A 27,744-nucleotide genomic window follows, 5' to 3' on the forward strand; every position below is an offset into this window, starting at 1 on the left:
TATTTGTATGATGTAATCCTGATTTTATCACTTGATTTAGGCTTTGTCTAGAACTCTTTTAAGTTATCTCGGGCTTGTTTTTTTGTTACTGAAAAAACTCCAGTAATTTGGCTATTTCTGAACTACTTGGGTGAATATAAATGCAGATGTAAAACAAAAATCACAGGCAGCTGATGTGTTTGCTGCACTCAGCTGCCCCTGCACCTTCATCCTCAAGTTTGCTCCAACGAGAACCATATGGGATGTGCAGCAGCACCAAACTCTCTGCAGTTTCCAGAGCAGCACACTGAAATAAGCAGATGTTGAACACAGTCAATTATCAGTTTAGCACAGGGTAAGACAAAGTAGTACAATATACTGAACATCTGAAATGTTGCCATGTTGCTGACGAAGCTTAAATGCAGCCTCTGTGATAACTTGGACTTTTTTTGCAATGGGAACACAAGTGTGAAGAGAACAAAAATTAAACTTTTATTTGGTTTACGTAGAGTGATGAATGATCATTAAACTGGCAGAGTTCTGAATTAATGTCATAAACCAGAAAGTATCTCGATCCCATTCCAGATGGAATCCAGAATAATTTTATTATTTATGTTCCATACACCAATTTAGTTTTATAATGGCAAAATTATATTTACATTCCAGTTGTCATTTTCCTTTAATTGTAACAGGATAATTTTCTTTAACTTGCTGATTTAAGACAACATCCTGTCTCCAACTTTTTTTATTATGAAAGTATTTGTTATTAAGCACATTGGGACAATTTAAGATGTTTTGAAGTTAAAGCCACTAGCATGCCTTGTTTAATCAGTACTGCAAGGGTCTCACATTCCAGAAACAATTCCAAAACTACAGAAACTTTTATTTTAAGGAAGGCTAGAATGTAAAATTCTAGTTGAAAGTTTCAACGCTGCCTGCCCTTGAAAGTTAAAACCAGCAGGTGTGTCAGCTCACCTGAGTTAGTTTACAATGAGCTAGAGGATCTCTTAACACTCAGCAAAGCAGACAACCTGTTCATTCAATATTACATATTTGCTGTAAAAACGTGTGTTTTCCAGACAGCGATAATTTATAATAGGTGGTTAGTGTGGCCAAGGTATAAACATAAAAATTTTCCTGACAGAACTGTTCAAATATCCTGAATCAACAAAGCACTCCCACATTGGATTTATGTGTGGTGACACGTCTCCCAGCTCGTCCCTCTGCCTTCTCCAAGCGACAGATAACGCCAGCAAATAGTTTCCTACAATTCCATCTCCGCTTCAGGTTCCTGCTCACGAGTCCCTCTCGGTGCCACACAGTTCTTCACACCTTTGATTGCCACAGCAGCCGCTCACAGCACAGGCCTGCCCAGCTGTGTTTGGACACGTAAGGAGATAAGGCACAGCGCAGAACTCAGGGGCTGAGTCCCTAACTCGCTCCTGTGCTAGACCACACTACACGTTTAGTCCTGCCTCTACTCCCATTTTATATCGTGTTAGATACATAGACATATAATTAACGGAGTCACAAAAACAAAAGGAAAAAAAAATTGAATTACACATTTTTGTGTAAGACACACATCCCAAAGCTCAGCCACTCACGGGTGATCTAAAGGCACTAAAAACCATTTCCATGGGAGGATGGGATGAACCACGCACGGCCAAGTGACCCCAGCGATTTCTCTGGCTGCGTTCCTGCCGTGGCCGTGGCAGCTCTTCCCACCCCAGCAGTGGGGATGTGAGCCCACGGTGCACTCACGAGTCGCAGCTCCATCAATTTGCACACGCAGAGTGGCTCTGACACAGGCCAGGCTCTCCCGGCCGTGGCGCATGGGCACAGCTCCGCTCACGCACAGCCAGTGCTCCAGGAGATGGCCTTTTTTTTTTTTCAGTAGACCAGATGGCAACCTGGCAACTCCAGCAAATGCCACACCAGCCATCCCACTGTGCAGAGGCGGTGGCCTTTTCCTTCCCTCTCCCTGCCCATTTTCTCTCTACTCCACCCAAGCCTGGGCCTGTAGAGCATTAAATGTTTTCAGTTAAATTACGCTAACTTGCCCGAGTTAACAAAATTCAAAAGCACTTTCTTCTGTCAGACAACATAGAAACAAATTAAGATCCCATATCTGAAACTGTATGAGCAGTATACCCGTGCTGTCACTTGCTTAATTCATAACACGAACATTTAACGCAGGACGTATTTTTTTATTTGGCATAAATGAGTACATTTTCAGTGATAGGGCCAAGAAAGCCTTACCAACAATCCAGCTGTTCTCCTTCCATGGTTGAACAACAGGGATGGCTCTATATAATTTTAAATGTATGTAAGCGGAGACAAATGTGTCACTTTCTAATGTATTTCATACGTTACGTGAAAATGTCACAAAGGTCTAATTTAATTGCTCACAAACCTAGAAAAGAAATCAACAAAGGCTTTATGTTACAAAAGGGTTCTGAAGAAAACAGGCTAGCAAAAGTATTTGCCACAGCGTATCATTTAATTTTGTATTCTGACGCTGACAAGTGAAAAACCGGGGAAAGAAAAGCAGTGTAAAAATCTGGACTGCTGTGTGGGCTTTTTTACTTAAAAAAAAAAAAAGACCAACATCAGCCTTCCCTTCCCTCTTTGTACCTGTGCGATACCCCAGGCCATTTGATCAACTGGGATTCAAACAGAACCTAAAAGCCACTGGAAACACGCTCCGTGCGGGGCTCTCGGGATGCGTTTACGCGCACCCTTGGGGCTATCGCTCCCCACCACGTCTGCGAGTCCAGCGAAGTTGCCGAACCCGCCCGCCAAGCAGGAGTTCCCGCGCTGCTCTCGTGTCCGTGCGCCCCGTTCCGTGATTCAGCATCCGCGCCCCGACCCGCTCCCTCCGCTCCGGCCCGGCAGGGAGGGAGGGAAGGAGGGCGGGCCGGCCGGTCTGGGGCCCCGCGGGGGCGGCTCAGGGGTGCCCTTGGGGCGGTGCCCGGCGCGGGGGCCCCGGGCCGGCGGCCGCGCTCCGCCGGAGCCGCTCCCGCCGCGGGCAGCGGAGCGCGGCCGGGCAGCGCCGGGAGGAAAGTCCGGGGGCGCGGCCGCCTCCTCGCCCCGTGGCCGGACTTTTCTCCGGCTGCGAGGCCGCGGCGCTCCCCCGCCTCCCCTCGGAGCCCGCGTCCCCGCTGGCCTCCGGGACACGTTAAATCCCGTGTAATGAGGCTTAACCCCGCCCCGCAGCCGGGCGGGCAGGCAGCCAGCCAGCCGGGCCCCTGCCCGGGGAGCCCCCCCTCCACCCTGAGCGCCCGCAGCTGTTCCAGCCGGAGCTGCTGGAAAGCGGCCACGCTCCCCAGACTTTGTCTCCCTCGCACACAGCGCTGAACTCTGCTCCCTCCCTCCTTCCCATCCCCCGGGGCGCCCGCGGCTCCCCCCGCCTCCACCGCCCCGAGCCGCAGACGCGCGGCGGGGGGAAGGGGGAGCGGTCCCGCCGGGCTCCGGCCGCCTTCCCGGGGTAGGGGGAGCGCTCCCGCCGCCGGGCTCCGACCGCCCTCCCCGGGGGAAGGGGGAGCGCTCCCGCCGCCGGGCTCCGGCCGCCTCCCCGGGGGCTCCGCGGGGCCCGGGGGGAGCGAGCGCAGCCGGGGCGGGTACCGAGCGCTGCCCCCGGAGCGCGTCCTGCGGAGCGCAGCCCGTGTGCGGGGAGCGGCCGCTCGCATCCAGAAGGGGCTTTTCCTTTTCCACGGGCAAAGAGATAAAAAGAAATAACAAGGGCGGGGAAAGGGTGGGGGAGCGCTGGGGCAGCGGCCGGGGCGCGGTGCGGGGCGCGATGCGCGGAACATCCCGCGGCGCCGCGTCCCGTCCGGGCGCCGCTCCGCGGTTTCCCCGCAGCCCGGCGCGGCCCCAGCCCAGCCCGTGAGGTCAGCGAGGCGGCGGATGGGTGTCTGCGCCGGGGGACGGGCGGTGGGCGGGCGGGGCAGGCGCAGTGTGGGGCCGCGGCAGGGGAGGAGGAGGAGGGCGGGCGGTCGCTGTGTCTGTGTGTCGCACTGGCGGGGGGGAAGGGAGCCGGGGAGGGGGGGGTTACACACCAGGGCAGCGCCGGGATCCCTTCTCCACCCCGCGGGGAGGGGGCAGGGCGCCGCCTCCTCCTCCCCCTTCCTCCTCCCCCTTTTTCACCCTTCCTCCTCCTTCTTTCCCCAAAGTTAAACTTCCTGCTCCCGGCCCGGCTGGGAAGGGGACGCGGAGCCCGGCCGGACTCAGCCCCTCGACACACACAACAGCTGGAGCTGTCAAAACTTCCTCCGCTCGGCCTCGGCCCCCGCCGCCTCCGCCGCCGCCGCCCGCTCCTCCTCCGCCCCCGGGGGCTCTGCGCGGGGGGAGGGCGCAGGGCCAGGGTACAATGAAGCGGCGGCCGCCGCAGCCGGGCAGCGCAGCAGCCGGAGCCGCCGCCAGCGCCCGGGGCCTCTGAGCGGGGGCGCCCAGCGGCGGGACCAGCCGCGTCTCGCTCGCTCGCTCTCTTCACCTCCCCCAGCCCCGACAGACCCCGCCGAGCCCGGGGAGGGTGTTATTGTGTGTGAGACCCTTCCTTCCGTCCGCTGCGCTTTCTCTTCGCCCCCCCCTCCCCTCCTCCTCCTGCTCTCCCCATGCTGCTCCCCCTGCTACCTGTGCTGGTCGGCGGCGGCTGAGGCCAGCGATGCGAGGCGGAGGTGGAGGAGGCGGAGGTGAGGAGGAGAGGAGCCGCGGGAGCAGGAGGAGCATCGGGATCCCCATCACCATCCTCATCTTCATCCTCATCATCATCATCCATGTGTCTCTCTCGTCCTGCTGACTAGGATGTCAACGGAGGACAAGAGTCTGGTGGTGGCGGTGGTGGAGCCGCCTCAGCAGCAGCAGCAGCCCCCCGAGCCTGGAGCTCCCCCCCCAGCAGCAGCAGCAGCAGCCACAGACAAAAGACCTAGGGGCCGGCCTCGCAAAGATGGCGCTTCCCCTTTCCAGAGAGCCAGAAAGAAGTAAGTTCAGCGTTTGTGTGTGCGAGGCAGAGAGGGGCCGGGGCAGGCGGCCAGGCGCAGGCAGAGCTGTCAGTGGAGACTCGCCGCTCGCCGCCCCCTCCCCTCTGCCTAATGCCATTTTGAGAAGGGCCCTTCTTTCTTCTCCTCTCCCCTTTGCACTTTCCCCTCCTCCTCCTCCTTTTTCACCTTTGTCTTCCTCCGCCTGCTCTCCCTTTTCCACTCTTCTTTCACCATCCCTATTCCTTTCTTCTCCTCCTTCTTCGGAGTTTCTCTTTAGCTCTTCCCCTTTCACCCTCTTCCTCCTTTTTCCCTCGCCTCTGCACCTTCCCCCTTCTTTTTGGGTCCGTTCCCTGCCAGGACGCTCGGCTGCCTTCAGCGTCGCCCGGGTACTCCCTGTGCGCTGCCGGGAGTTCCTCGCCGCTTCCCCTTGTCGTGCCCCCCTTCCCCTCCTCTTTTCGGGAAGGCAGACACGGTTCTCGGCGGGGGCGGCGGGGACACCCCCGCGCCCCCGCGCACACGCGGAGTTGAGGCAGGAGTTTCTCGGCGGCGCGGGGGGAGCTGTCAGCGGCCGCCGCTCGCAGGGACGCGCCGGCGGGACGGTGCCGGAGCACAACAAACACACGGAGGGAGGGGGCGGAGGGTGGCGGGGGGAGCCCGTCCCCAGGCGCTGGCAGCTCTCCCTTCGCCGCGGCCTCTCCCCGCCGGGGGCGCGGGCGCTCGCCCTGCCCGGCGCCCCTCCCCGCCCCGCCGGGCGCTCCCCGGGGGCCGCCCCGCTCCCCGCAGCCCCGGGCGGGGATCCCGGCGGGCCGGGCCGCGCTGCCCCGCGGGGGGAGCGCTGCGGGGCCGGGGAGAGGCCCCGGCCGCCGCCTCCCGGGGAGCGCAGCGGCCGCGCTGGCTGCGCTCCCCGCGGGTTATTTTTGAGTAGGATGGAGCTTGCCATGGCATAGCTGATGGCAGCGGTAATAGGGCAAAGCTGGGCGGCACGTTTGGCGAAGGAACGTCGGGAGGTGACCAAAAGAGCTCCTGCGCCGTGAGGTCTATCCGAGCCTCGGGGTTCGGAGGTTGTTCCCTTTGTTTTGGGGGACGCGCTCGGTTTGACACTGCCGTGTTTGTCCTGGCGAGGTCCTGGCGCTTCCCTGCACGCCCATCCCAAACATCACTGCCAATTTCCGCGCCGGAAACATTTCGGTCGGAAAAGACCTTTAAGGTCAAGCCCGACCATAAGGTCACGGTGGAAGTCCACAGCATGACAAGGGATTCTGCTGGGCTGGAGCTAAACGCGTGCAAAGACCGTGCATCTTTTATGTGCATTTATTTTTACAAATATATAAGTATCCCAGGACAGAACTGTCGTTAGTTTGGGCTGCATGATTTTTGTTGTTGTTGCCATTGATGAAAGTTTACCTGCAAAGATTTTCACGTCACCTCTGGTTTTGGGGAAGGTGTGTTGTTTACAGCTCCCTTTTCATTATCTTCTGTATTCTCCTGATAATTTTTTTAATATAGCGGTCGTTGAAAGTAGTTGGCAAACATCCACATGGTGAAGTTCTTGGGTTCATCTCCTTTACACTTAGTTTTACATGCTTTGGTTTTATTTTTACTTAGAGAGTCCACACCTTACATAGGAAACCTTTGAATGTTTTATTTTAAAGGAAATTTTTCTAAAGAAAAATGTAAATGCAACTGAAATGTATCAGTCTTCACAAGAAATCAAATAGTGTTATATGTGAAAATTGATGTATCTTGTTAGGCCAGTTTGAGGTTGTATATGCGCTTTTGAGGAAAAGTATGTGGTAAAGAGGTAATTCCTTGCCTTCAGTTAGGTTTTTGGTGTCATGAGAACGTTGTTGGCTAGGTTTAGGAAGAAATAAAATACTCCTGTAGAATATGAGCTTATGCAGACATGACTATAAGTGTTTGTGTAGAAGTGGGAAATTAAATTAGCTGAGACAAAATTTGAAATGAATCAATACTCTTTTTGTTCACACTCTGATTGTTTCTGGCTGGTGTGGTGCTCCCTGTCCTGCTTCATCTTTCTGCAAATCCTGGACTTTTGGTAAAGGCATTATGACATAAGTCATACATGCTTTTGAAGCTCGCATTTTATAAAAATTAGTTCTTTTCTAACCTGCACAGCATAGGTATAGATTGGTGGTTTGTAGTTGCATCCACTTTGGGAAGAAAATGGTTTGATTTTGAGTTTTCCTTTTTACAAAATACTGATTACAACTAGCCTAGCAAATACAGATGTAAGACAACTAAAACTATTTTCTGTTTTTTCCTTCAGAATACTTGGTCTTGTCTTCCTTTTCACTTCTGTGCTTTCCATTTGGATTAATGTGCCTCATGTAAACCAGATAAAAGAGCATATGTCAGACCATTTTCTGTACTGTAATCACATGTCTAAATCACTATTAGCCAGTCAAATTGTTCAACTGCTTTATCCCATTATAGGAAATGTTCCACTGAATGTTCAGTCTAAGTGCAGCCTAAGTAATGAAACGAAGAGCCCTGCATTAAACTGGCAAAGCCAGAATAGAATAATTCCTCAGCTATGGATGCCTCCATTAAACAGCAGTGCCATATTGGAGAGTGCTTTAGGTTGGTACTTTACCTTCTTTAAAGGCCATGTTTTTAAGCAAATTTGATGAGTTTAAGCAGACAGATGGAAAACTACTTTGAATCTGCTCCTGTGTGATGCCGGGGATTCTCAGCTGTTCTCACTAGTAGGGAGCAGAGGGTTCTTCAGTAGAACAGTGCTTGCCCACATCTCATTCTGCATTTTACCTGGTTATCAGTAAGAATTCCAGTGGTGCTGAGGACACAGATAATACAGGGAACAGTGGAGGCCTCCTGTAGGTGAAGAACTGGGAATCAGTGTCACCAGTAGCTGGAGAGAGGTACACATGGTAGAATGTGGTGCTAGAACAGCCTTTTATCATTCTTTGAAGGATGTAGCTTCATGTAGCACTGTCAGGAGAGTTAATCTTAGGTGAACAGTTCATTTTTATTATTTATATTGTAATTGTGCCTAGAGGCCAGGGCACCATTACACTACATGCAGAACAAATGCATAAGCAAAGGTTGTTCCTGCACAAACAATTTCTTAATTTAAATGTAAAGATAAGACAGCATGTAAATGTAAGACATGTATTGGGAAAGCACAAGGGAGCTGTGAGAATGCTGTGAGCAAAAGAACATGCAGAAGTTCAAGTACCCTGGCTATCTCAGCATCGGGGAGTGATTCACAGGCATCCGATTTGGAGGATATATTTAAAGCAGGGTAGCATTGTCACCCTGAGGATTTTCACAGATAGCTGCTTTCCTGCCTGAACTGCCAGGCCAACACTCCTGTTTTCTTCCTTGCATTTTGACAAGGGGGTGTCTGTACAGAGCAGCAATCCGAGTTTAAGAGGTGGAGCAAGAACAGGCCAAGCAGAGCCTTGAAAGTTAGAGCAAGGAGGTTGTTCATGCTGTGGTGCATCAGGAAGAATAGAGAGAACTGTTATCAAAGTAGTGAACAAAGAAAATATCCTTGTAGTATCACCTTTCTGCCTTAAAAGGTAGGAAGACTGAATTTGTAAAAGTTGAAAAAAATAAAGTTGCATTGCTAGAGCTATGACATGATGGAGAAGAAAGAAGCTTTCAGATGCACGGTTAAAAGAACTCTTGCTAGGATTGTAGAGGAAAAATGGAAATAATTCAGTGCCACCTCACTATATGGCCTGAAATCTTGGGAACTTAACTCTTGCTTGGATTATACTTCATGTTCCAGGGTAGGGACCTGAAGGATAGGAATGGGGTCAAAAAGAAGTTGCAGAGGAAGAGTTCTGTTTTAACTATACTGTCATTGTATGAACAGCTGGTTGTTGGTGAAAATGTATCAGAATGGTATAGTACAAGTATAGTAAACATTTTAGTAATGAATTTTAGTAGCAGAGCTTTCTTAATCTCTACAGGTTGTAAGCAGCACAAACAGATGCAGCTTCTTAGCAAAATTTAGTAGCAGAAGTCTCATTGGTTGTGACCCTTTGTAGATCAGTGTCTAAGCTCACTTTAAATTTTATTTTCAGTATCCATCAGATCTTGATGTATGTTACAAGTTATTTTTGCAAATGTGTTTAAAGCAGCATATAATAATGCTTTCAAAATTGTGGAGAACATTTTGTGTTTCTTTTTTAATTACCCGTGTTTTAATTTCCATAGTAGTTTTTCATTACTTTGGCCAATGTAAACTGCAGTAGGTTTTCAAAGGCCATTGATTTCACATATGCTGATAGTTTTGAGGACCTTTAAGTATAAGTGTTTTTGCCAGGAAATGATTATTTGAGAATTTTTATCATCACTTTAGTTGCATTTGCATTAGGGTAGGCCAATATTTAAAGATACCTACTCTCATTTCAAAAGAACCTTAATGTGTTGGATGGAGCTTCATAGCTCAGCTGTGTTTCTTTAGTTCATCACACACCTTCTGTGTGATACTTGTGTCTTTACTTGCCTGCCCTTTTCTCAATTCAAAATTTAACATTTGCAAATGGAAGATATATGTTGTGTTGTAGAATAAAAATGTTCCTAAATACAAGATTGCAGTCAGGGAAGGTCAGCACTACCTGGCAAGACTGATGGACAAGCTTTGTAGGACTGTTGCACAGCAAAGGGTTAATGTATTAAAGCAAACACTGGCCTGTACAAGCCACGTGTATCAAACTGCTTGGCCAAAAGCCAGAAGGCAGAGAGTGGAACACAGAGTGAGGAGGAGATGAGGTGTGAGGATTGAAGTTGGCTCTGTGCAGAACAGGGCTGAGCTTTGTGCCATTTTCTTCAGCAGCCCATGTTCTGTGACTTCCTCCTCTGTACTTGAACTACCAAGCAATTCCCCAACTGCTTTATGTATTTTTTTTGCGTAGGAGCCTCGCTCACAGTGCTCAGGAGGTGAATGATATCTGTATTAATCTTGGGATTTTCAGTTTGTGGTAAGTAATTGTGTGATGGATAGGGTTTATGGAATTGTTCTGCCACAAAGTTGTTAAAATGTGGATTCATGTAGAGTCTTCACTTGAGTCTTAAGGGTGAGTAAAGTTAAGCTGAATGCTGGAAATAGATGCACAATTTCCCCAATTTGAAACAGACTGCACTTACTGTGAAGGACTCTTCAAGACTCTTTTTTGACATTTCTGTTGTTAGTTTCTCTATGTTTGTATTTAATAATCCATTGAATTCCTTTAGCACTTGTCATGAGAAGACCTCTAAGAGCTGTCAGACAGATCAAGTGTGATGTCTGTCTGAAATCTCAGCATACTGGGCACAAGGTGTGTTTTGCCCAGTTTCAGAGCCATCTACACACCAGACATCTCTTCATTCTGTGTGCAATGACATAGGAGACTTTTCCCTTTTATTGTTTTATTTAAAACAATAAACCAGTTCCAATTTCTTGGCTTTGCTTGTGGATTTTTTTTTTCTTGTTAGCATGTTAACTCCTACTAACTTCTTGTCATTGTTCTTTCATAAGATAAGTGATTGGAAATGGACATTTCTATTCTTTGTCATAATTTCAGCTGAGAGATGGTTTTCCAAGGCAGTTGGCTTGCTGAGAATAGGTGAACTCTGCCTTTCTCAGGCTGGAGTTGTTTTTTAACTCCTTGCACCACAGCAATATTGGAGGGGTAACAGGGTTGTGTATTTCTGGGGAAAATAGAATTTTCTTATCCACCACTAATGATCACTCTCTTATACAGTGTTATTATACACTAATGCTGTTAAATTAACATTTCAAGAAACACTGTCATAGGTACACTAAAATGTTATTAATTTCTAAATAATTAGGTGACCTACAATTCCAGGAAATATTGAAAGCTTTTCTCCTTTCTACATTTAATATATTTGATCACCAGTTCATACAATCTGCATGGTTCATATAGTTTGGATAAATACACAGGAGGAAGATTTTACTGTGTTTTTGCTTGTAAGTCGTACTTTTGGTAACTTGTACTGAATTCTGCATTTTTTGTTCTGGGTTTTTTTTGTCCCCACTGGAAGGATGGCACTAGCAGTGCTGTTCATGCCATTCCTCTGTTAGTCAAAATAAGTTTGGGCACTTAGTTAAAGAACTACGCTGAGTAAGTTCTTCTAACAGCACTGGTGCTTTTGAAAGCAAGTAAGATAAAGCAGGAAACCCCTTAAAACTTAGAATATTTATTACATAAAGACACATAGGCTGTGAGTGTATGGAGTGCATCAGGTGCTTGTTTTCCCCAAACATCATAAATCTTAGGCTGCTTCTGGCAGCGAGAAGGAGCAGCAGCGCTGCCCTCCCTCTGCTCCCAGCTGTTTGTTCTCTCCCCTGTGCTGACCCAGGCTTGTGGTGAGCTGCACTGGGAAACTGAGCTGGGGCAGAGCTAACCTGGCACAGGAACGTGTTTGTGATAGCAGGGGCGAGGAGGAGGCCAGAGCAAGGGCCAGGCTGCTGCAGGAGGCAGAGCTGCGGCTCTTGGCAGCGCCGCCGGCGCGCAGCGCGCTCTGCGGAGGGACAGCCTGGGCACTCTGCAAATCGAGGGGATTTGCTTTTCAGGCTGACTCCTTCGAGCTTCCCAATACAGGAGTAAATTCAGGAGACTGAGATTTTTACAGCCTATGGTCACATAAGGCTGGTTCATTGGTTGTTTGAAAAGAAATGGCAATGTTGAGAGGGGTCCACACAGTGTATAGATGGAGGAGTTGTTCTCATCTTCCTTGCCTCAGACATTGATTAAATCAAGAATTTCAGTTCTCACTTTGATCCTGAGAATCATTCTTAAATTGAGTATTTAAAGCACCCTCAAATAACAAATAACAATGTAAGCAAAGTACTTTATGTTAACAATAATTTCTGGTGTCCTGGAAGCTCCTTCCTACAATATATCAATATCTAGGCATTATAATAAAACCAAATGAGATCTTGGTTCTTTCAGAATACTTTTACCTTTCACATTTCTTTGGGGAAGTATTTTTACTAAATCACACATGCACCCAATCCTATGGCTAGCCATTCCTATATAAATTTATTATAACTGCTAATTTTCAGTGCTGTATTTATCAACATTCTAATTGCTTCTCTTGAAGAAATTGCTGGAAGCACTATCAAACTAGGATGTTTCCACCCAGACCTTTGGCATTGGGTAGGGGGAGGGAAAAAGAGGACATTTTCTCTTCTACTGCGTTATTACTGAAAATAAAGTCTTGCCAAAACTAGTTTTAATTATGCTCTCTGAAAAAAAAATCAGCTTTAGGAAAAATTACCAGTTTTTTACTTTGCCTATTATATATTTATATTCCTTGGAGCATGTGCAGTTGAGTTATTTGCATGGCACAGTAAGACAGAAGGGATTTTTGGGGTGCTGCCTCTAAACATTTGCTGACATCTGAGGTGGCTGTTGGTGATGTGAGTATGTGTGGAAGCTGTAGCTAATCCAGAATGACCTCTGGAACATCCCAGTGTTCATGGAACCTGGATATTCCAATAATGGTGTCTTACTCTCCTGTCTGTCTGGCAGTGAAGACTGTCTGCAGTGTTCTTAGGGCTCAGGAGAACAGGATAGGATGGCTCCATATTGTTGTTAATAAAGAGAGGAGTAATTCTGTCTGAAAATTTGGGAGATTTATTAGTAAGCCATTTCATAAACCCAGAATGTGAATTATTCAGGGTTCTTTTTCCTAAAGTGCGAAATTCAGGAGCACAATGAAATTATTTTAAATAAAAGGAATATTTAGTTTTCCTGTCTCAACAGAGATAAATGGAACTGTATGGCCAAAAAAGACTTCAGGCTGATCTTGCTCATCCTTCTGTGTGTTGTGTATCTGTTCCATTTCTGACAAATGGTTCTCTGACTTGTTTCTGAAGTATTTAGTGAATGCAGTTCCCTTGTATCTCTAGGCAATTGGTTTTGGTAACTAATTTTGTACAGTATAAAATAAATATCCTTTACTGCTGATTAAGCCAGTTTTGTCTTATATTACTCACAGTTGAGGCTTCACAGCTGAAATGGAGAACAATTTTTTTACAAAACTTTTATTTACCAGGTGATTGTCTCCTTTGTTCTATACTGAAGAAACTTAACCTCTTTAGCAACATAATATTGATTTAACTGATTCATCCTTCAAAAGATTGCTAGTCTTTATTAGGTTTCACTTGGTTGATATGAGCCACTTTTCAATTTGTCAGAATGATTTTTGTTAAGAGCTTATCTTCAAAAATATTTGTAGCCCCTGCCTCCGCCATGTATTGTATGTAACTCCTGTGTGTGTCAATGTCCTCATGCAGGTCCTGGAGGAAGGGACTTTCTTGCAATGTTCATCCACATGGATTGAAAAGAACTTGCAAATAAAACCCCTGAGTGCTGTGGTTCATTGTTGCCAGCCTCTCTTAGGGCATTTTTACCAGGACTGTATTGGGGAAGATGATTACTCATAGTTTAGAGATTACTCCTCTCTGTTTCTCAAGCATTGTGTGAAATTCTTCCAGTCCTGCTGACTTGAATTTCTCTGATTATTTAGTCTAGCAAAAAATCAGTTTCTAGTATTAACTACAATAAATCTGTTTTATGAAGGCTAAAATACAGAAAATGGCATTTGAGTCTGTTTTATCCGTTTGTTCTTTCTAAATACTGTTTGTACAGACTTTTGTGTTTTCCTTCTTACTTCTAAAATATTTCTGAAACTTTGTTTGCCTTTTATACTGCACAGTGGTAATACTGCATGCTGTGCTTTTATCTCTTCTGATTTTTATCCCTGACAGTTTATGCTGTTCCTTTATATTCATTAAAATGCCCTTGTTTCCATCCCTAATATGATTCTTTCTAGTTTCAGGCCCTTATTACTGGCTGCTTTTGATGTAGCCCGTATTGTTCATATACATTTCCTATCTGTCCCCTGCTTTGGAATGCTTTGCCATTGTGCACATTCCAGTACAATAACTGCCTCTCCTCCTTTAAATTGTAAGTCTCGAGAGATTCTAGCAACAAGTTCAAAGAGTTTGTTGAAATTTGCTTTTCTTCTTTCAGTTAATTGAAGATAAAAATTTGCTTTCCTCTCTCTCTGCTGCTCTCGCTTTCCCCCTTCCTTGGCACAGCGAGTGCTTCTCGTTACCACTTCCAGCCAAATCACTGTACACATTGAGATGTTTAAAATGGAGCCTGCCCTAATAGAGTGAAGTGTGAAGTAACTGCTCTTCTGGCACCCTCAACTTCGTGAAACAGTTGTCCTCAGCGTTTTCACAAATATGTTGGGCTGTTTGTTCCGATATTTTGGTTTTCTATTAGACGTATGGATGATGAAGGCCTCCTCTTACCCTTGGAGATACGTGCTCTGAAAACTTCTGTTAGCTGATTCCAAGACTCAGCAGCTTCCTCAGATTTTTCTCTCCCAGCCTTCCCAATTCCTTTTTCCCTAATTCCCATTCTCCATTGCTTATGTGTTTGTTTCACCTCCAGTTTCTTTTCCCTTGTAACAAAAGCAAGTGACTATTTTTTTCTTACCGTGGCCCACTGAACTGCATGAGACTAAAACTTAGAAATGGGCCAGATGCTTTTCATTGTGAGGAAAAGCCAGGAATTTTGAAATAAAAATAAAAATAACTGATCATTTCAGTTCCCTTATTTTTTTCCATTCCTAAGTGGGGCTAATTTGTGGCTGTGCTTGTGTTTTGAATGGATGAGGGGCATGGCTGTAGCCAGCAGTAGTGTTCTGGCACAGGAAGCACTCGGCTTCTTGTCCGTGGTTGTGACAATCCCAGCAGGGGATGTTTGGAGTTGGCTGGACACTGTTGTCCCCACTGTCACACGGTTCCAGTGATTGCTCATCCAGTTCTGACCACTCTGCCAAACAGTTCCCAAGGCTGGCCCAAGGTTTCGTGTGGTCCACACGCTGTTCCCAGCACGGTTTGTGTGGGAGTTTGGGAATTAGATAGCAGGGATGGAAGCTGTCTGGTGCTTGTCAGCCTCAAGGCCAACATCACCAGCTATGTTTAACCTACTGGTAGAACCATAACTGGATTTGTTTTGTTGCTGGTGTTCTTTTAAGGAGGAATTCAATCAAACTGATAGAATTCTCAGTTTCACTTCCAGCCTCCTGGGCAAACAGTGTGTCACAGTTAATGTTCTCTAACCCATAGGGATGTGAGTTTAGGAGGAGCAACTCACAGCAGAATTGCTCTAGAGGGAGCAGAGGAGATGGGATGTGCAAGGCTCTGGGAAATGCTGGCTTGTGCTGCTACTTCAGGCTTCTCACACATGATGTTTCCTGGTTCATGTTTTGAGTAATTAACCTTGCATCAGACATCCTGGTAGAGATTTATGCAAAGGAAAGTGCAAAACACATTCAGCAGGAATTCTAATTTATATTTCTGCCTGTATCTTCCAGAAATCCTTTAGGAGGGAACTGGGCCCAGAAAAGGGAGGGTAACTCAAAAAATAAATGATCTGTAAGCAAAATTATTTAAAGGAATAATCTCTGAGCTCTTTTATGTAGCTGGCTCATGTCTGACTATGCTGTTGTCTCTTTCTTTAATGGAATGGGAGAGTATTCTTTATCTTGCTATGAGCAGCTTGTAAATACATTCATTTCAAATGTATTAGTTGGTGAAGAATAAATATAAAAGCTTGGTAAACCCACATTTCTTGTGCTCTCTTTGTGGTCTTCTCAGACAAGGATACATTGGTAGAGCAGAACAGAGAAAGTACTGTTGGTTGTGAACCTACTTTATGGACAAGCAGAAAATCCTGATCTCAAGGCTTGTTAATCAGATGTTGTCAGTGGGGGTTTTAAATAACTGATAATGTAAATAAATATTTGTTTAAGAATATTTTTGGTTTACTTTTTTTTTTTTTAATTCATGCATCTCTTTCATTTTACTTGCTTTAGACTGTCTTGATAGACAAAAAAAACCAACCTATTTTTACATTGTTAGCTTGACCACTTTATTTTAAAGGCCTTTTTTAGACCTATGAAAGTTAATTTTCTGTACTTAGTTAACATGCTCTCACTTAGAAAAAGTGAAGTCATAATTGTCTTGGACATGTTTAAACTTGTTGAGTTGAAGCTTGGGCTCTCAGCTGTAGATGCACTGTTTTCCTCATGTGGCTAGAATTTGGAAAAGTATTGTGATAGACATTTGTTAGCTGGCTTTTATCTAAAGACTGAATGTTGTTCAATCAAGTTGTTAAATAATTCTGGATTTTTTTCTCTTTTTTTTTTTTCTTTTTTTCTTTTTGTCCCCTAGTATTTAGCCTGAGCTAAACCTGGAGAATTAACATCTGCATGGATGTGAGCACGTCATGTGGTGTGGGAGCAATATTCCATAACAGCTATTAGTAATGGGCCTTGGGGACAGGGCAGAGGCTCAGTTCTAGCTCCTGTAGTCATGCCACCTTTCTTAGGAGCATTGTGATGGTGTAGTTTCTGTCTGAATTGTTTTCTTTCAAAACTTGAATAATTATATTTATTTTGCTGTTCTAAAGGGGCTTACTAATGAAAGGAGGCGCAGTGTCTTTAAATTCTGCTGAGGTCTTAATGCTTAATCAGAAGAATGAAGTAGTTATCTCTGAAATGCAATTGAGGTAGATGGGGGGTCTGAGCAGGGGCAGACTAATAGGAAATACTAAACAAAGGTGTTTAGGTGTGATTTAGGTTGTCTGAATATCACCTCTATCCCCTGATCTCTCTTGTCTGTACTTGGCATAAGTTATTTCAAATGGGGTGCCCCCATCGGATTTCAGCACTGTGTGTAATTACACAGCTATGTAAACAATGAATTGAACTTCAAAATATTTTTAAACCATTTTGGGAACTGACTCCGACCTGCTTTGAGCAGGAGATTGGACTGGCTGGCCTTTGAGGTCTTTTTCAGCCCGAGTGACTGTGATTGTATTCCATGAGCATTCCTTCTGATGGTGATGTCCATTATTTATGTTGTACCCATTGCTTTTACGCAGTGAATGATGTGTAATAACTTTTACTTCCTAGATGGTGTTTTCCTGTATTGTTTATGGCAAGAAAATAGTTTACTCAATCTCTTTGTTTCATTGTCTGTGTTTCTTATTTCCTTTGTCACCTGATACTTGCTTTATCTATTAATCTGTGTGATTCCACATATACTAAATAAATTACTTCCTTACCACATTGGGATTGTTTTTTTTCAGAAATGGTGTCACCTGGAGATTTTCTTTTTTAAAAGTACATTTAAACATTTATCTGCTAGAAGAGGGTAGGGCTATTTTGATTACATTAAAGAAAATATGTCAGAATTTATGTTCTTATTGGATTTCCATCCTACACTGTTGAAAACAGTTTTGTCCTGCCTTTGCTAGCAGCCAACAATGCATGTGACTAGAAATGAGTCATTTTCTGATGGCCTGGGAGTGTTCAGGTATTTCTGTTTTCTGCCTCTTCTGATCTTGCATCTTCTTTTTAAGTTATGGTCTTTTCATCTATATTGGTTTTCAGTCCTCTCTGTATTTATTTGCACTTTTTTTTCTTTTTCATAAAGAAAATTTTCATCAGGAACTCTAGTTGCGGGACAAGGGGGAATGGCTTCAAGCTGTCGAGAGTGCAAGATATAGAAAGCTATTTCAATTATCTGACTTACATTGCTGTTTAAATTCCGCTTCTAAAAGCAAGCTTGCTAGATATGACATCTTAGATATAATGGCTTAAATCAAATTTATTACAGCATGTTCATGTGGGTATGCAGTTACTACACTAAGCGTGTTTCTTGGCTGTGTGGCATGCTCTGAACCTGTCTTTGGGTCTAGAAGAGAGAGCAGGGGAGAGGAAATAGACTGTTTGGAACTGGTTTGGAACCTGTTTCTATTCTGTTTTTTACCTTTAGAAATGGAGTCTATCTCTAGAGAATGTTGTAGTACAGGTTAGAAACTAAGAACTTCCAAACCCCTTCAAATGCAGTCAAAAAAGGAGTCAGTCATCTTCTGTATAATCCTTTGGCTTGGAAATTGGAATTTAGAGAGAAATTATTCACACAAGAGGGTGGTTTGAGTTGCTATGTAGCATGGAAGCATAAAGGGATGCTAGAAGGTAGAATGCCTTTACATTTCAGTAGAATTGCCAGGCTAAGGAGAAATAGTTGCATTTCCTTTTCTGCTGTTGTCCTTTTGTTGTTCAGTACTCAGCACTTAATCTCAAGTTGTTACAACTATAATATTTTTAGAAACCCATTGAATATTTTGGAAAGAGCAGGTCATCAGGAGTTAAGGAAAATTTTTAAGAAAGACTAACACATCTTTGAACTTCTTAATACATGTGTATTTACATTTTAAAATCAATGAAGTAACAGATTAGATGTATGACCCAGTTAGAGTAACCAAGTAATACTTCTGTTGAGAAGCCCATGTCTCTTATTTGTATGTGCTCCATCTGAACTTTTGATGGGACAGGAGTATATTGGAATTGGTGACTTCACTATTTCTGAATTTCTCTTGGTTGCTGTGAAGAAACATCCTCTCAAAGTTAGGAATGTAAATAGGGCCTATCACAAACAGAGAATGTGTGCTTCACTCAGTGTGTCTTGATTAACTCAAGAGTGGCATCCCTGAGTTAATCAATTTGAGCTTGGAAGAAAACAGTCCACCATATGTATAGACATAAGTTTTTATCTTAATCATTAAATCTATCACTTCTGTTGCTTATAAAAAAAAAGAAGTCTGAGGAGAGACGACTGGTCCCATTTTTCCCATGTACATTTTCTTGGCAGAAGCATTGGCATAAACACCTCCTGCCTTGCCATGGTGGTGACACACGTTTGTGGAGATGTGTGAATCAGGGCAGGGAACTGCTGCAGACACAATTGCTTTGCCTTTTCTCAGTGTCCAGCCCCACTGCTGCTTGCTGGGTTGCCCTGTAATAGGTTTGGTCTGTGTCTGGTTCACAATCCAACATTCAGCTAAATAGAAACAGTTCTGAGCTGGGAAGAAGAGGTTTGGGCTGGGATCAGCTTCCATTGGAACTGCTGCTGAACATATAATCCTACTGAATGCAATTTTTGGGCAGTTTGTGTGGAGAAGTAGTAATCAGTCAACATGACTGGTGTTGGACCACATCTGACTGTGCTGTAGTAAAATTACACTTTTTCCTTCCTAAGATTTTTATGGCAATTAATGTGCTCTTACAGTAAAAGAATGAAATCTCCCCCTTTGATGTGAGAGAAAATGCATCCCCAAAGGAGGGGAAGAACAAGGCCAGCTAATATGGCTTTATACCTGTTAGCTTGGATCTTGGGTCACATGAACAGCAGGGAAAAATACTGAGAGCAATTTATTGTTATTATTTTAACCAGCTATTATTAAATTACTTGTTTGTGTTAGCATGCTTAAACTTGCCAGGTGACCCATTACCTTCTAGGGTAAAACCTGAAGTTTTTAACAGTGTAGCACATGAAAATATCTGCAGGTTTAAGGTACAGCAGCACAGACAACCCTGTGAATTGATGGAGGGTCAGTCATGCTGCAGGGGTATCACTTGGAATGGTACCACACCAGGGTTGTAGTGGAATCTCACCAAAACAGGCACTTATGGGATAGATGACACACAGGAAATTTGGTGCTCCAGCCTTCTTAACCTACTGACTGTAAACACTCCTTTTATTTAATATAAGTTGGAAAACACACAGCTTCTGTCTGCTGTTTGGTATCTTATTTGCTTGAAGAGAAGCTTACTTTAGCTGATCTCAGAATAATTGGTTAGCAAAATGTTTAAACTCAGCAGAGATGGATGTCCAGCAGGGGCTTTTCCTGGCTGAACCTGGACTGGGAGTGTGAAAGGGAACAGGCAAAGTGATTATTGTCTCAGTAGGGGCTTTGCAATTCACCACTTGTTGGTTGGGCCAAGGCAGCCAACCCTTAGTGCAAAATAAACCCCTGACATTCACCACCTCAGCTATGGTTTGGAATAACATATTTAACCTTCTCATTGCAGAAACTGAGTGTGCTAATACGTGTGGTTACAGATGTGCTGATAAGCCAGAGCTTGATAGCACCTTGTAGCCAAATATATTTATGTGTCCGTACCTGTACTAACATGGCACAATGGCTCTTATACAATAGTTACTTGTTTCAGAGTAAACACCTGGAGATTTTTTCATGTGAGTGCTTTCTTTTTAAAATTTTATCTTCATCTCTGCAGAATGGGTTTGATAAAAGCTTACTTTCCTGTAGGCTGGGCACATAGAACATGTTCCAGTTAAAAATGGAAGGAGAGGCAGTGTTGGTCCACTCCCTCTGCCTGGGTAGATCCTGCTCTGTGAATCAATGTAGGAATTTGGGTTTGTTTTCTTCAGTTGTAGAAGTGAAATGGTATATTTGAGTTCCTAGGTGCGTTTATTGAGAGTTTCTCTAACCAGTACTCATAAGGCAATACTGAACTTAACTTGCTTGTCCACAACAGATGGTGCCCAAGATTAACTGTGTCCAGCTGCAGCTCGGTGTGATAGAAGAGAATTTGATAAGAAAAAATATTAAGATGAGTGAGCAAATAGAGGTGATGGTCTTACTTTGTTAGGCAGACAAGTCAGATTATTGTTGTCAACGTGTCAGCCTGTGTCTTGCAGGTGTCTGACACTTAAACATTTTTAAAGAAAACTTGAGATTGACAGAAGCAAAGCATTACACAACAGCTGCTTCGGGGTTTTTGCGTGAGGGGAAGTTGAACAAAGGTAGTTGCGTTACTGCTCAAATTGGCAGGACCCATTGGTTTGCAAGTATCTATCAATGCAAGTGAAGTGACACTTGCGTAATGTTTTCTTGATTTGTTTTTCTCTCTGTAGGAGAATAAAATTGGCAAGGAGCATTTGGAGGATTAGGAAAGAGCCATTTGTAGATGGACATTTGTCAAGCTTTGCTTTCTTAGTTTGTCCATTCCGGATTGTTTTGGAGAAGTGTAGAGCAGCCTGGAAAATGTTGGAGGGGGGGTGTGGGAGGGGGAGAGAAAAAGAAGAAAACTAAAACATAAAACAGTAACTAAAATCACAAAAATAAACACCAAGAGTTTCACCTCAACACGAGGAAGAACTTCACGCTGAGAGTGGCAGAGCCCTGGAAGAGGCTGCCCAGGGAGGTCATGGAGTGTCCCCTCGCTGGAGACTTTCCAAAGCCACCTGGACGCGTTCCTGTGTCACCTGCTCCAGGTGACCCTGCCTTGGCTGCGCCTTGAAGTAGCTGATCTCCAACCCAAAGGGTTCTGTGATTCTGTGGAAAAGGGAGAAAAGAAAAAAACCAGGGCGATCCCCGGAGTCCCGCGTTAATCTTTCCCGAGTGAAACCTTGGTTTTCCCAGAGCAGCCCCAGCAGCCGAGGAGGGGCCGCCGGGAAAGCGGCTGGCGTCTATGGAAACGCAACTTTCGGCCGCGCCGCTTTGTTAAATGGAAAAGTGCGGCCGTGGGGGGAAGGGAGCGGGAGCGCTGCCGCCCGCCGCGCTCGGAGGGTGCTCCCGGCCAGGCCGGCGGGGGGAGCGGCCGGGCGCTCCCGCCCTCGCTCCCCGGGCTCGGCCCCGGGACGTGCGGGCCCGAGCGGGGGCGCGGGGCGGGGGCCGGCCCGGGGGAAGCCTCCGGCGGGGGCGCTGCGCCTCCGGCCGCCGCCGCTCCGCCTCCCGAGCGCGGGCGGCCCCGCTCCTGCCGCAGCGCTCCGGTCCGCACATTGGCGGCGCCCGGCTGCGTCGGATCTACTTTCTCTCCCTCGGCTCTTTTTTTTTCTCCTCTTTTTTTTTTTTTTTTTTTTTTTTTTTTTTTCCTTTCCCCTCCCCTTCCCCCCGCTCCCCTCCCCCTCCGCCCTCCTCCGCCGGCGGCCCCAGCCTGGTTCGGGGAGGATCCCGGAGCCGAAGTTCCGCGGCGATCGGGGCTGTGGCGCATCGCTCCCCGGCGGCGCCGCCATGGGGGGGGCCCTGTAGAGCCGCCCGAGGCCCCGGGGCAGCGGCCGGGGGAGCGCCGAGCGAGCGGCACGAACATGGCAGACCGCGGGCAGTGCTGAGCATCGGCGTCTCCGCTGCGCGCTGGGCTCGGGCCCTGGCATGTAAATAACTTCTCTTCCCTCCGGATCGCACCGGTGCCAGCCCCTCCATTTTCCAGAGGGGATTTGCGAGCGGTTCCGCGGCGCTGGGCGATGTCGCGCACAGCCAGTTCGCCGGGGGTGAGTACGGCTGGCGATGAACTTCTTTGTATCGAGGGCAGGCGCTGACAGCGGCCAGGGGCTCCCCGGGGACGGGGCACCCGCCGGCACCGGGCGGCAAACTTGGCGTGGGGACTGGGCGCCGCTGACACTCGGCACGGCCAATTCGACGCCGTTCGGTCAAAAAAAAAACCAAAAAACCCGGACCCGCGTCCAGACGTGGGTGTAGAGGTTCAAGTTACACGCTCGCTGGATGATCCGCGGCCGTTCGCTAAATAAAAATAAGGGAAAAGGAGGGTGGTGGGTGGGAGAAAGAACCACAAAAGCCCCGCTCTCTGTGACCCGGGCGCAGCCGGGCATCCGGTCAGCGCTGCCCCGGGTACACCTACACACGTGTGCCCGCAGATAGTCTGTAAAAAATACCACTTTATACGGTTAGCTATAGCGCAACTGTTTTTTTCTTTTTTTCCCTTTTTTTTTTTTTTTTTTTTTTTTTTTTTTTTTTTTGTCGCTTCCTGATGTAAATACTGGAGAGACGGAAAATGGAGATAGGGTTAAAATTTTTCTTTAATATTTTAAAGTATTCTGTGCACGCTATTTTTAAAGAGCGTGCCATTTTAATTTTGCATACTTTCAGAGCATACCTGTATAGTGTTAATTTTAGGTGGTCCTCCCACTGTTTTAGACTGTAGTTCTAAACTAAGAGAGAAAAATAAAAACACTTTTAAAAATAAACAGTGTTTTTAGTGCATAATGGATGACCAGAGCATCATATATGATGATTTTTGTATGAGCAGTGAGCAAATAGGTCATAAGTCAAAGTAAGTGTTATGTAACTGGCTGGCTTTAACAAACTTGGTACAACTGTAAAGAAAAAAGTCTATTTCTTTTTTTATTTGGGCAGTATGAGAGGCTGGCTCCCCTTTTTTCCAGTGGCCTTACTTTGTAGCAGTTTGATTAAAGAAACCCACCCAACATAACAACCTACGGTTTCAAAAGATGAACCAGTTAATTTGTGTAGTGTTTTGTATTTTCCTGGAAAACTCCTTCAGTCTTATGCCTGATTCTGGATACTAAACACTACACGCTCACCAGTGAATCATTAGTTAACACTCTAACTGAATTCTTACATAATTGAAAAACGTTCCCTAGTTTAGATTTTTGTTTAACTTCATTTTTTTTTTCTTAGAATACTGTTCTTTGGCGTAGAGTTGTTGAAAGAACTGAAGATCAGTATGAAAACGGTTTGGAGCTTATTCATGTAAAGAAATAAAGCAGTAGTGGGTTCGTACTCCTGTAGCAAAACTGAAATAACTGGGCAGACATTTAAAGGTTCCCAGTGACTCTCTACAATGCTGGCTATTGAGGAACACACAGCTCCTAAGCTGGAGGTTACGTGCAGGGGTCTTTGTGCTGTGTGTACATCATGGTGATGATCGTGCGGGGTGTTTGATGCTCCTGCACAATAAAAGACACTTGCTACAGAAAATAACTGCAGCTCCCAGACTGCTGAGTGCAAATATTTTAACCATCTACTTGTAAGAGAGAAGCAGGAGAGGAGATAGACTTTCCTCAGTGCTGTATGATCAGCAGACTATATCTAAGTGCCATTCAGTAACTTCACTGATGACTACTGTATATTTGTTTTTAAAGGGTTTGGTTATGCGTCCTTTACTACTTTGTTGTAAATGGCCTTTCTCTTGAGAATATACTTGGAGTTCGAGTATCTGTAGTTTTTAGTTCCTTGCCTCACTTACAGGTCATCTTTTTAAACTGTTTTACGAGTCGTCTTTTGCTTTGTCTCTTCTATATACCTAATATTCTGCCCGCATTAAATATAGGTGCTTTGGGGTGAAAATACTCTCCTTTTTGGTAGTAATAGTATTTAATTTTGTATAATTATTTTGTCAGACTCTGCACTCAGTTGACTTATGTTTTTTTCCCTTGCATTTTTCTTTTTTTTTTTTTTTTTTCCATATTATTCTCTCCTAAGCAGAAAGTCCTGCAGAGTTTTAGCTAAATATTCTCTGGGAGCTTTTTTTTTTTGGAGGGGAGGACACAAGGGGTGGTATTATTGTCATTTGCATAATATGCCAGTAGAAAGTTGTTGCATCATGTACAGTTTCTTAATGTGACCGTTCATTGGACTTGCCTGAAAATTTATCTCTTAAGCGTAAATGGCTGAGCAGAAATTAAAAGCAGCCATGTATTTGTTTCTCCTTTTGTTTCAGGGTAAAAGGACCATTCAGTATGTGTTTTACATGTATTTCCAGACTTACTGTATTTAATTTATTCAGCTATTTAAAATAATGGTTAAAGTATTCTTTTCTCATCAGTGCTGTCAAATCTTACGGCTTTGCAATTCTGGTTTCCTGTTCTGAAAGTGTGGATAGAAAACTCTTAGTATGGAGAAGTATATACTTCATTTGTACTGTTCAGTGTAAAATACACAGCCCAAGAGGATGGGAGACTGGCTCTGGAGTGTTGTCAAAAGCACACTCCAAACAAGCTGAAAGACACTTTTTTGTTTTATTTGGGCAGTTCCAATTTTAGTCATTACTAAAGCTCCTGGAAGCCCTGGGACGTAGGGTGTTTGATGGAAGAAGTATTGAAATCCGCTTTGACAGTGGGCCTTCAGCTAGTCTTTTCTAATTCTGCCTTTCCTCTGCGAAATCCTTTTGGCATGTTGAGGCTCTCTGGCAGGATCCCAGCGTGTGATATCACAGATATCAGATGTCTTCTTGCGATTCGTGGCATTTGCTGTGCCGCAGTGGTGCTCCCTGGGCCGGCTGAGGTGAACCAGGAAATGTCACGGAAATTCGGCGTGGCACAGACACAGCCACGTGGGTTGGGAATAGGTGAGCGCCTTGTGTTTGACAGTGCTCACGTCTTTGTGTTTGGTAATCTGATGTGGAATGTGTTCAGCAAACAGATGTGTCTTTTAGTGGTCTTGACAGGTTGTTTTTTTTTTTTTCTGACATCTCAGACGGAGTTGAGTGGTAAAACATCACAGTTAAGCTTTGTCCTTTGGAAATATCTTTGAAAAAATGGAGCATAATTATACGTGGCCTTGTTAGAATTTTGTTTTTTATCTCAATGTTGAGGTGCAATGCCAGGCACAAGCATAGGTGATAGCATGCATTTGGAGGATATTTGACCCTTCCATAAGGTCTGTTGGAAGTTTTAGTCATAGCTCTCTGCCTTTCTGTCTGTCTCTTCAGGGAAGTCCTGCTCTTTTTTCTACTCACTGGTGAAATGTTACACAGTAAGTGTGGCTTGTGCTGATGGTGCTTTTGTAATACAGCTAGAAAAGAAAAGATTTCATGCTGGCCTCTTTGTCCCATGTTTTCATCCTGATTTCCAACCATTAAAAGGTGTATACTTGTGTAACAATAATTAGAGAAGATAAAGGCGTGGAGGAGGAGTCTGCTTGTGTATTTATTTGTTTGTTTAGCCAGGACTTGCAGTTCTTGGGTATAATTCAGTTTCAGGAATGAATTCTTTGTTTTAGATGGAGCTCAACGTGTTCCCTTCAACCACAAACACTTCCATGTTGTTTTTACTCTGGATCTTCCTTTTTCTTTCTTTTTTTTTTTTTTTTTTTTTTCTTATTTTTTATTTCCAGACCCCAAATGCCCCCATGCTATAAAAAGAGAAGGTAGGTTGCATGTGGAAGACTCTGTTTAGGAAGAAGTGCATGTGAGAGCAGGTTATTACTGCCTGGTTTATATAGTTTCTGTATAGTTTATGGATAACCAGTTTGCAGTCCCTGTTAGCATGTAATATCAGATGCCATAGAGAAAAATGGGACAAACTCTGAAGAAGGCAGTTCTGGGAATAATCATTCTGGTGGAATTAGACTAGGAGGAAGGGGAACTGTATTTTTTCCAGAATTCAGAAAACCTCAAACAGAATTCTTATTTAGGCTTACAGTTGTGCAGAAATCTGCCTTCTTTGAATCAAGTGACTTGTGAGGGTACTGAGTTTGATACAATTTGAAGGCTTTTTTGAAGCAGGAACAGGGTGAAAAGATGTATTTGGTGGAACAAAGAGGATGGGGTAGGGGGAAGGGATGAATTGGATGGGACTATACAAGGATGGTATATTTGGAGCAACGAGAAGGAATAAGGTTGGAGCTTTATTTCAATCACCTTGCCTTAGGTTTGAGTGGGACAATTTTGTCAGCACGATTTTGTGGCACTATTGAGAATGAATTTAGCATGCGAGAACACACCAGCAGTGGTCAAGGAGAGTGATGAGGGAATGAATGAACCTAGAATGTTTTCTAACCTTTTCAAAGGTGCTTGATCTGGGTCAAATAATAGGTGTGCTAGGTGTCGTCACTGCCATGTCAGCCTTGCCTTGTGTACAGAAGGTTTAGTCACAGTTGTGGCAGAAGTCATGCAGTGTATGTTCAGGACTGCCATAAAATGGAGGTCAAGGTTGAGCAGTAAGTACTACTATTAACCTTTGAGAGACTGCTCTTGATGGAAACATTTAATTTTGACTTTGCAGTATTTTAGTGGCAGGCTAAGTGCACATAGGAAGGGGTACAGAAGCAAGGTAGAGGGCTTTTGGAAGCACCGTGGGTTTACAGTGCTCAGAAAAGAGGAATCCAGAGTTACAGGAATATAATCTGTAAAACAGATGGGAGAGGGAGTTGAGGAGCATGGATTTTGGTCTTTCACCTTAATCCACCTTGATGGGGTAGCTTGCCTGTAAGCAGTGCTTATTAAATGTATTTAGTTGTCTTTTCCTTTCAGTTTCCTTGTTATCTTTGTTTTCACCTTGTTAAAGGAAGCTAAGATTTTTAAATTAAGAAAAATAAAACAGTTTAGGGAACCATGTGAGGACAGTTGAGTGCAGCTCCAGAAATAACAACTATTACAACTTGAAGTCTAGTTCTTGGAAGAAGAGAGTGATGGTGAGGAAGTCTGGAAGATTCCTGAGGTGGTTTCTGTGGATCAGGGTACAATCCTGCATTAACAAATTCTTGAAACTGGCCTGGGGAGAGGAGTCTGCCCTGTATATTTTCTTTAGATATCTATTAGTCAAAAAGATGTTGACAAAATAGACACATTTTTTTTCCCCTCTGGTGTATTTATCCTCAGATAGTAAAATCCACCGAGAATCATGAAGAATGTTTAGCTGTGAGGAGTTAGTGAGTTTATTTCTTCCATTTTTCAGAAGTGCATGTAGATACTGAATCTGTCTTGGTGCCTGTGGTTCAGTAACTGACATGGTTGTGTCACTTTTCCCTAGAAAGTTTTAGAATCCTGGAGCTGAACTGGTGAATAGCTACTGCTTCAGGCCATTCTCATGCTTCCTTTGGGGATGTTTTGAAGTTGTTGACTCCAGTTTAGTTTGTTACCAGAAAGTCAGAGTTTCTGAGCTGTGCTGTGTAGCCAGGGATTGCTCTGGCCAGCTCTGACATCTGCATTCACCCATGTTGATGAAGAGTTGGCTGCTGTTTTCTCTGCTGAAAGCTGAGAGATGCAAAGGTTAGGGAGAGGTGGTTCCCCTGATCATTGATAGACCTACATAGAGTTGATACGTAAACCATCCGGTATTATATTTATTTCTTTCCTCATGGCTGCCTAATCTTCAACATCTGCTGCTGACAGCTTTACCAGTACTACAGAGGAG

The 27,744-nt window shown here is 44.9% G+C and overlaps 2 protein-coding genes across 14 annotated transcripts in view; one reads left to right on the forward strand and one right to left on the reverse strand.

The window, feature by feature from the left end:
• Positions 1-373: 373 nt before the first annotated feature.
• Positions 374-7,332, reverse strand: LOC134560291 (collagen alpha-1(III) chain-like). Of its 2 annotated transcripts, XR_010082708.1 has the most exons (5): positions 5,282-7,332; positions 4,612-4,777; positions 2,614-3,684; positions 2,239-2,392; positions 374-1,354 (listed from the first exon to the last, which is right to left on the reverse strand). XR_010082708.1 is itself a non-coding variant. In XM_063416134.1 (3 exons), exons 1-3 carry the CDS (start codon positions 5,896-5,898, stop codon positions 2,830-2,832), a joined length of 1,638 nt encoding a protein of 545 aa, XP_063272204.1. In that variant the 5' UTR covers positions 5,899-7,332; the 3' UTR covers positions 2,404-2,829. The 2 variants fall into 2 exon arrangements, 1 of the variants encoding a protein (XP_063272204.1); XM_063416134.1 differs by lacking the exons at positions 374-1,354; positions 2,239-2,392 and having other exon boundaries at positions 2,404-3,684.
• Positions 4,003-27,744, forward strand: part of KMT2C (lysine methyltransferase 2C) — a 188,848-nt gene continuing 165,106 nt past the window's right edge. For 10 of the 12 annotated variants that reach the window (XM_063416057.1, XM_063416045.1, XM_063416124.1 and 7 more), the window contains exon 1: positions 4,776-4,958. In XM_063416057.1, coding sequence (XP_063272127.1) covers positions 4,783-4,958 — 176 coding nt within the window. In that variant the 5' untranslated portion in view covers positions 4,776-4,782. Of the gene's footprint in view, positions 4,671-4,775; positions 4,959-21,753; positions 22,120-27,744 lie in introns of those variants that run through there. The other 2 variants (XM_063416028.1, XM_063416101.1) reach the window with 2 other exon arrangements.

Source organism: Prinia subflava, chromosome 1 (genome assembly GCF_021018805.1).
Source record: "Prinia subflava isolate CZ2003 ecotype Zambia chromosome 1, Cam_Psub_1.2, whole genome shotgun sequence".
Classification (NCBI taxonomy): domain Eukaryota; kingdom Metazoa; phylum Chordata; class Aves; order Passeriformes; family Cisticolidae; genus Prinia; species Prinia subflava.

Coding starts and splice junctions, on each gene's coding strand:
- LOC134560291 (XM_063416134.1), bottom strand. CDS start 5,898: ATGGCAAGCTCCATCCTACTCAAAAATAACCCGCGGGGAGCGCAGCCA. Junction 4,778..5,281: donor ACCCAAAAAGAAGGGGGAAG/GTGCAGAGGCGA, acceptor TTGACATCCTAG/TCAGCAGGACGAGAGAGACA. Junction 3,685..4,611: donor GCCGCCGCCGACCAGCACAG/GTAGCAGGGGGA, acceptor CCCGTGGAAAAG/GAAAAGCCCCTTCTGGATGC.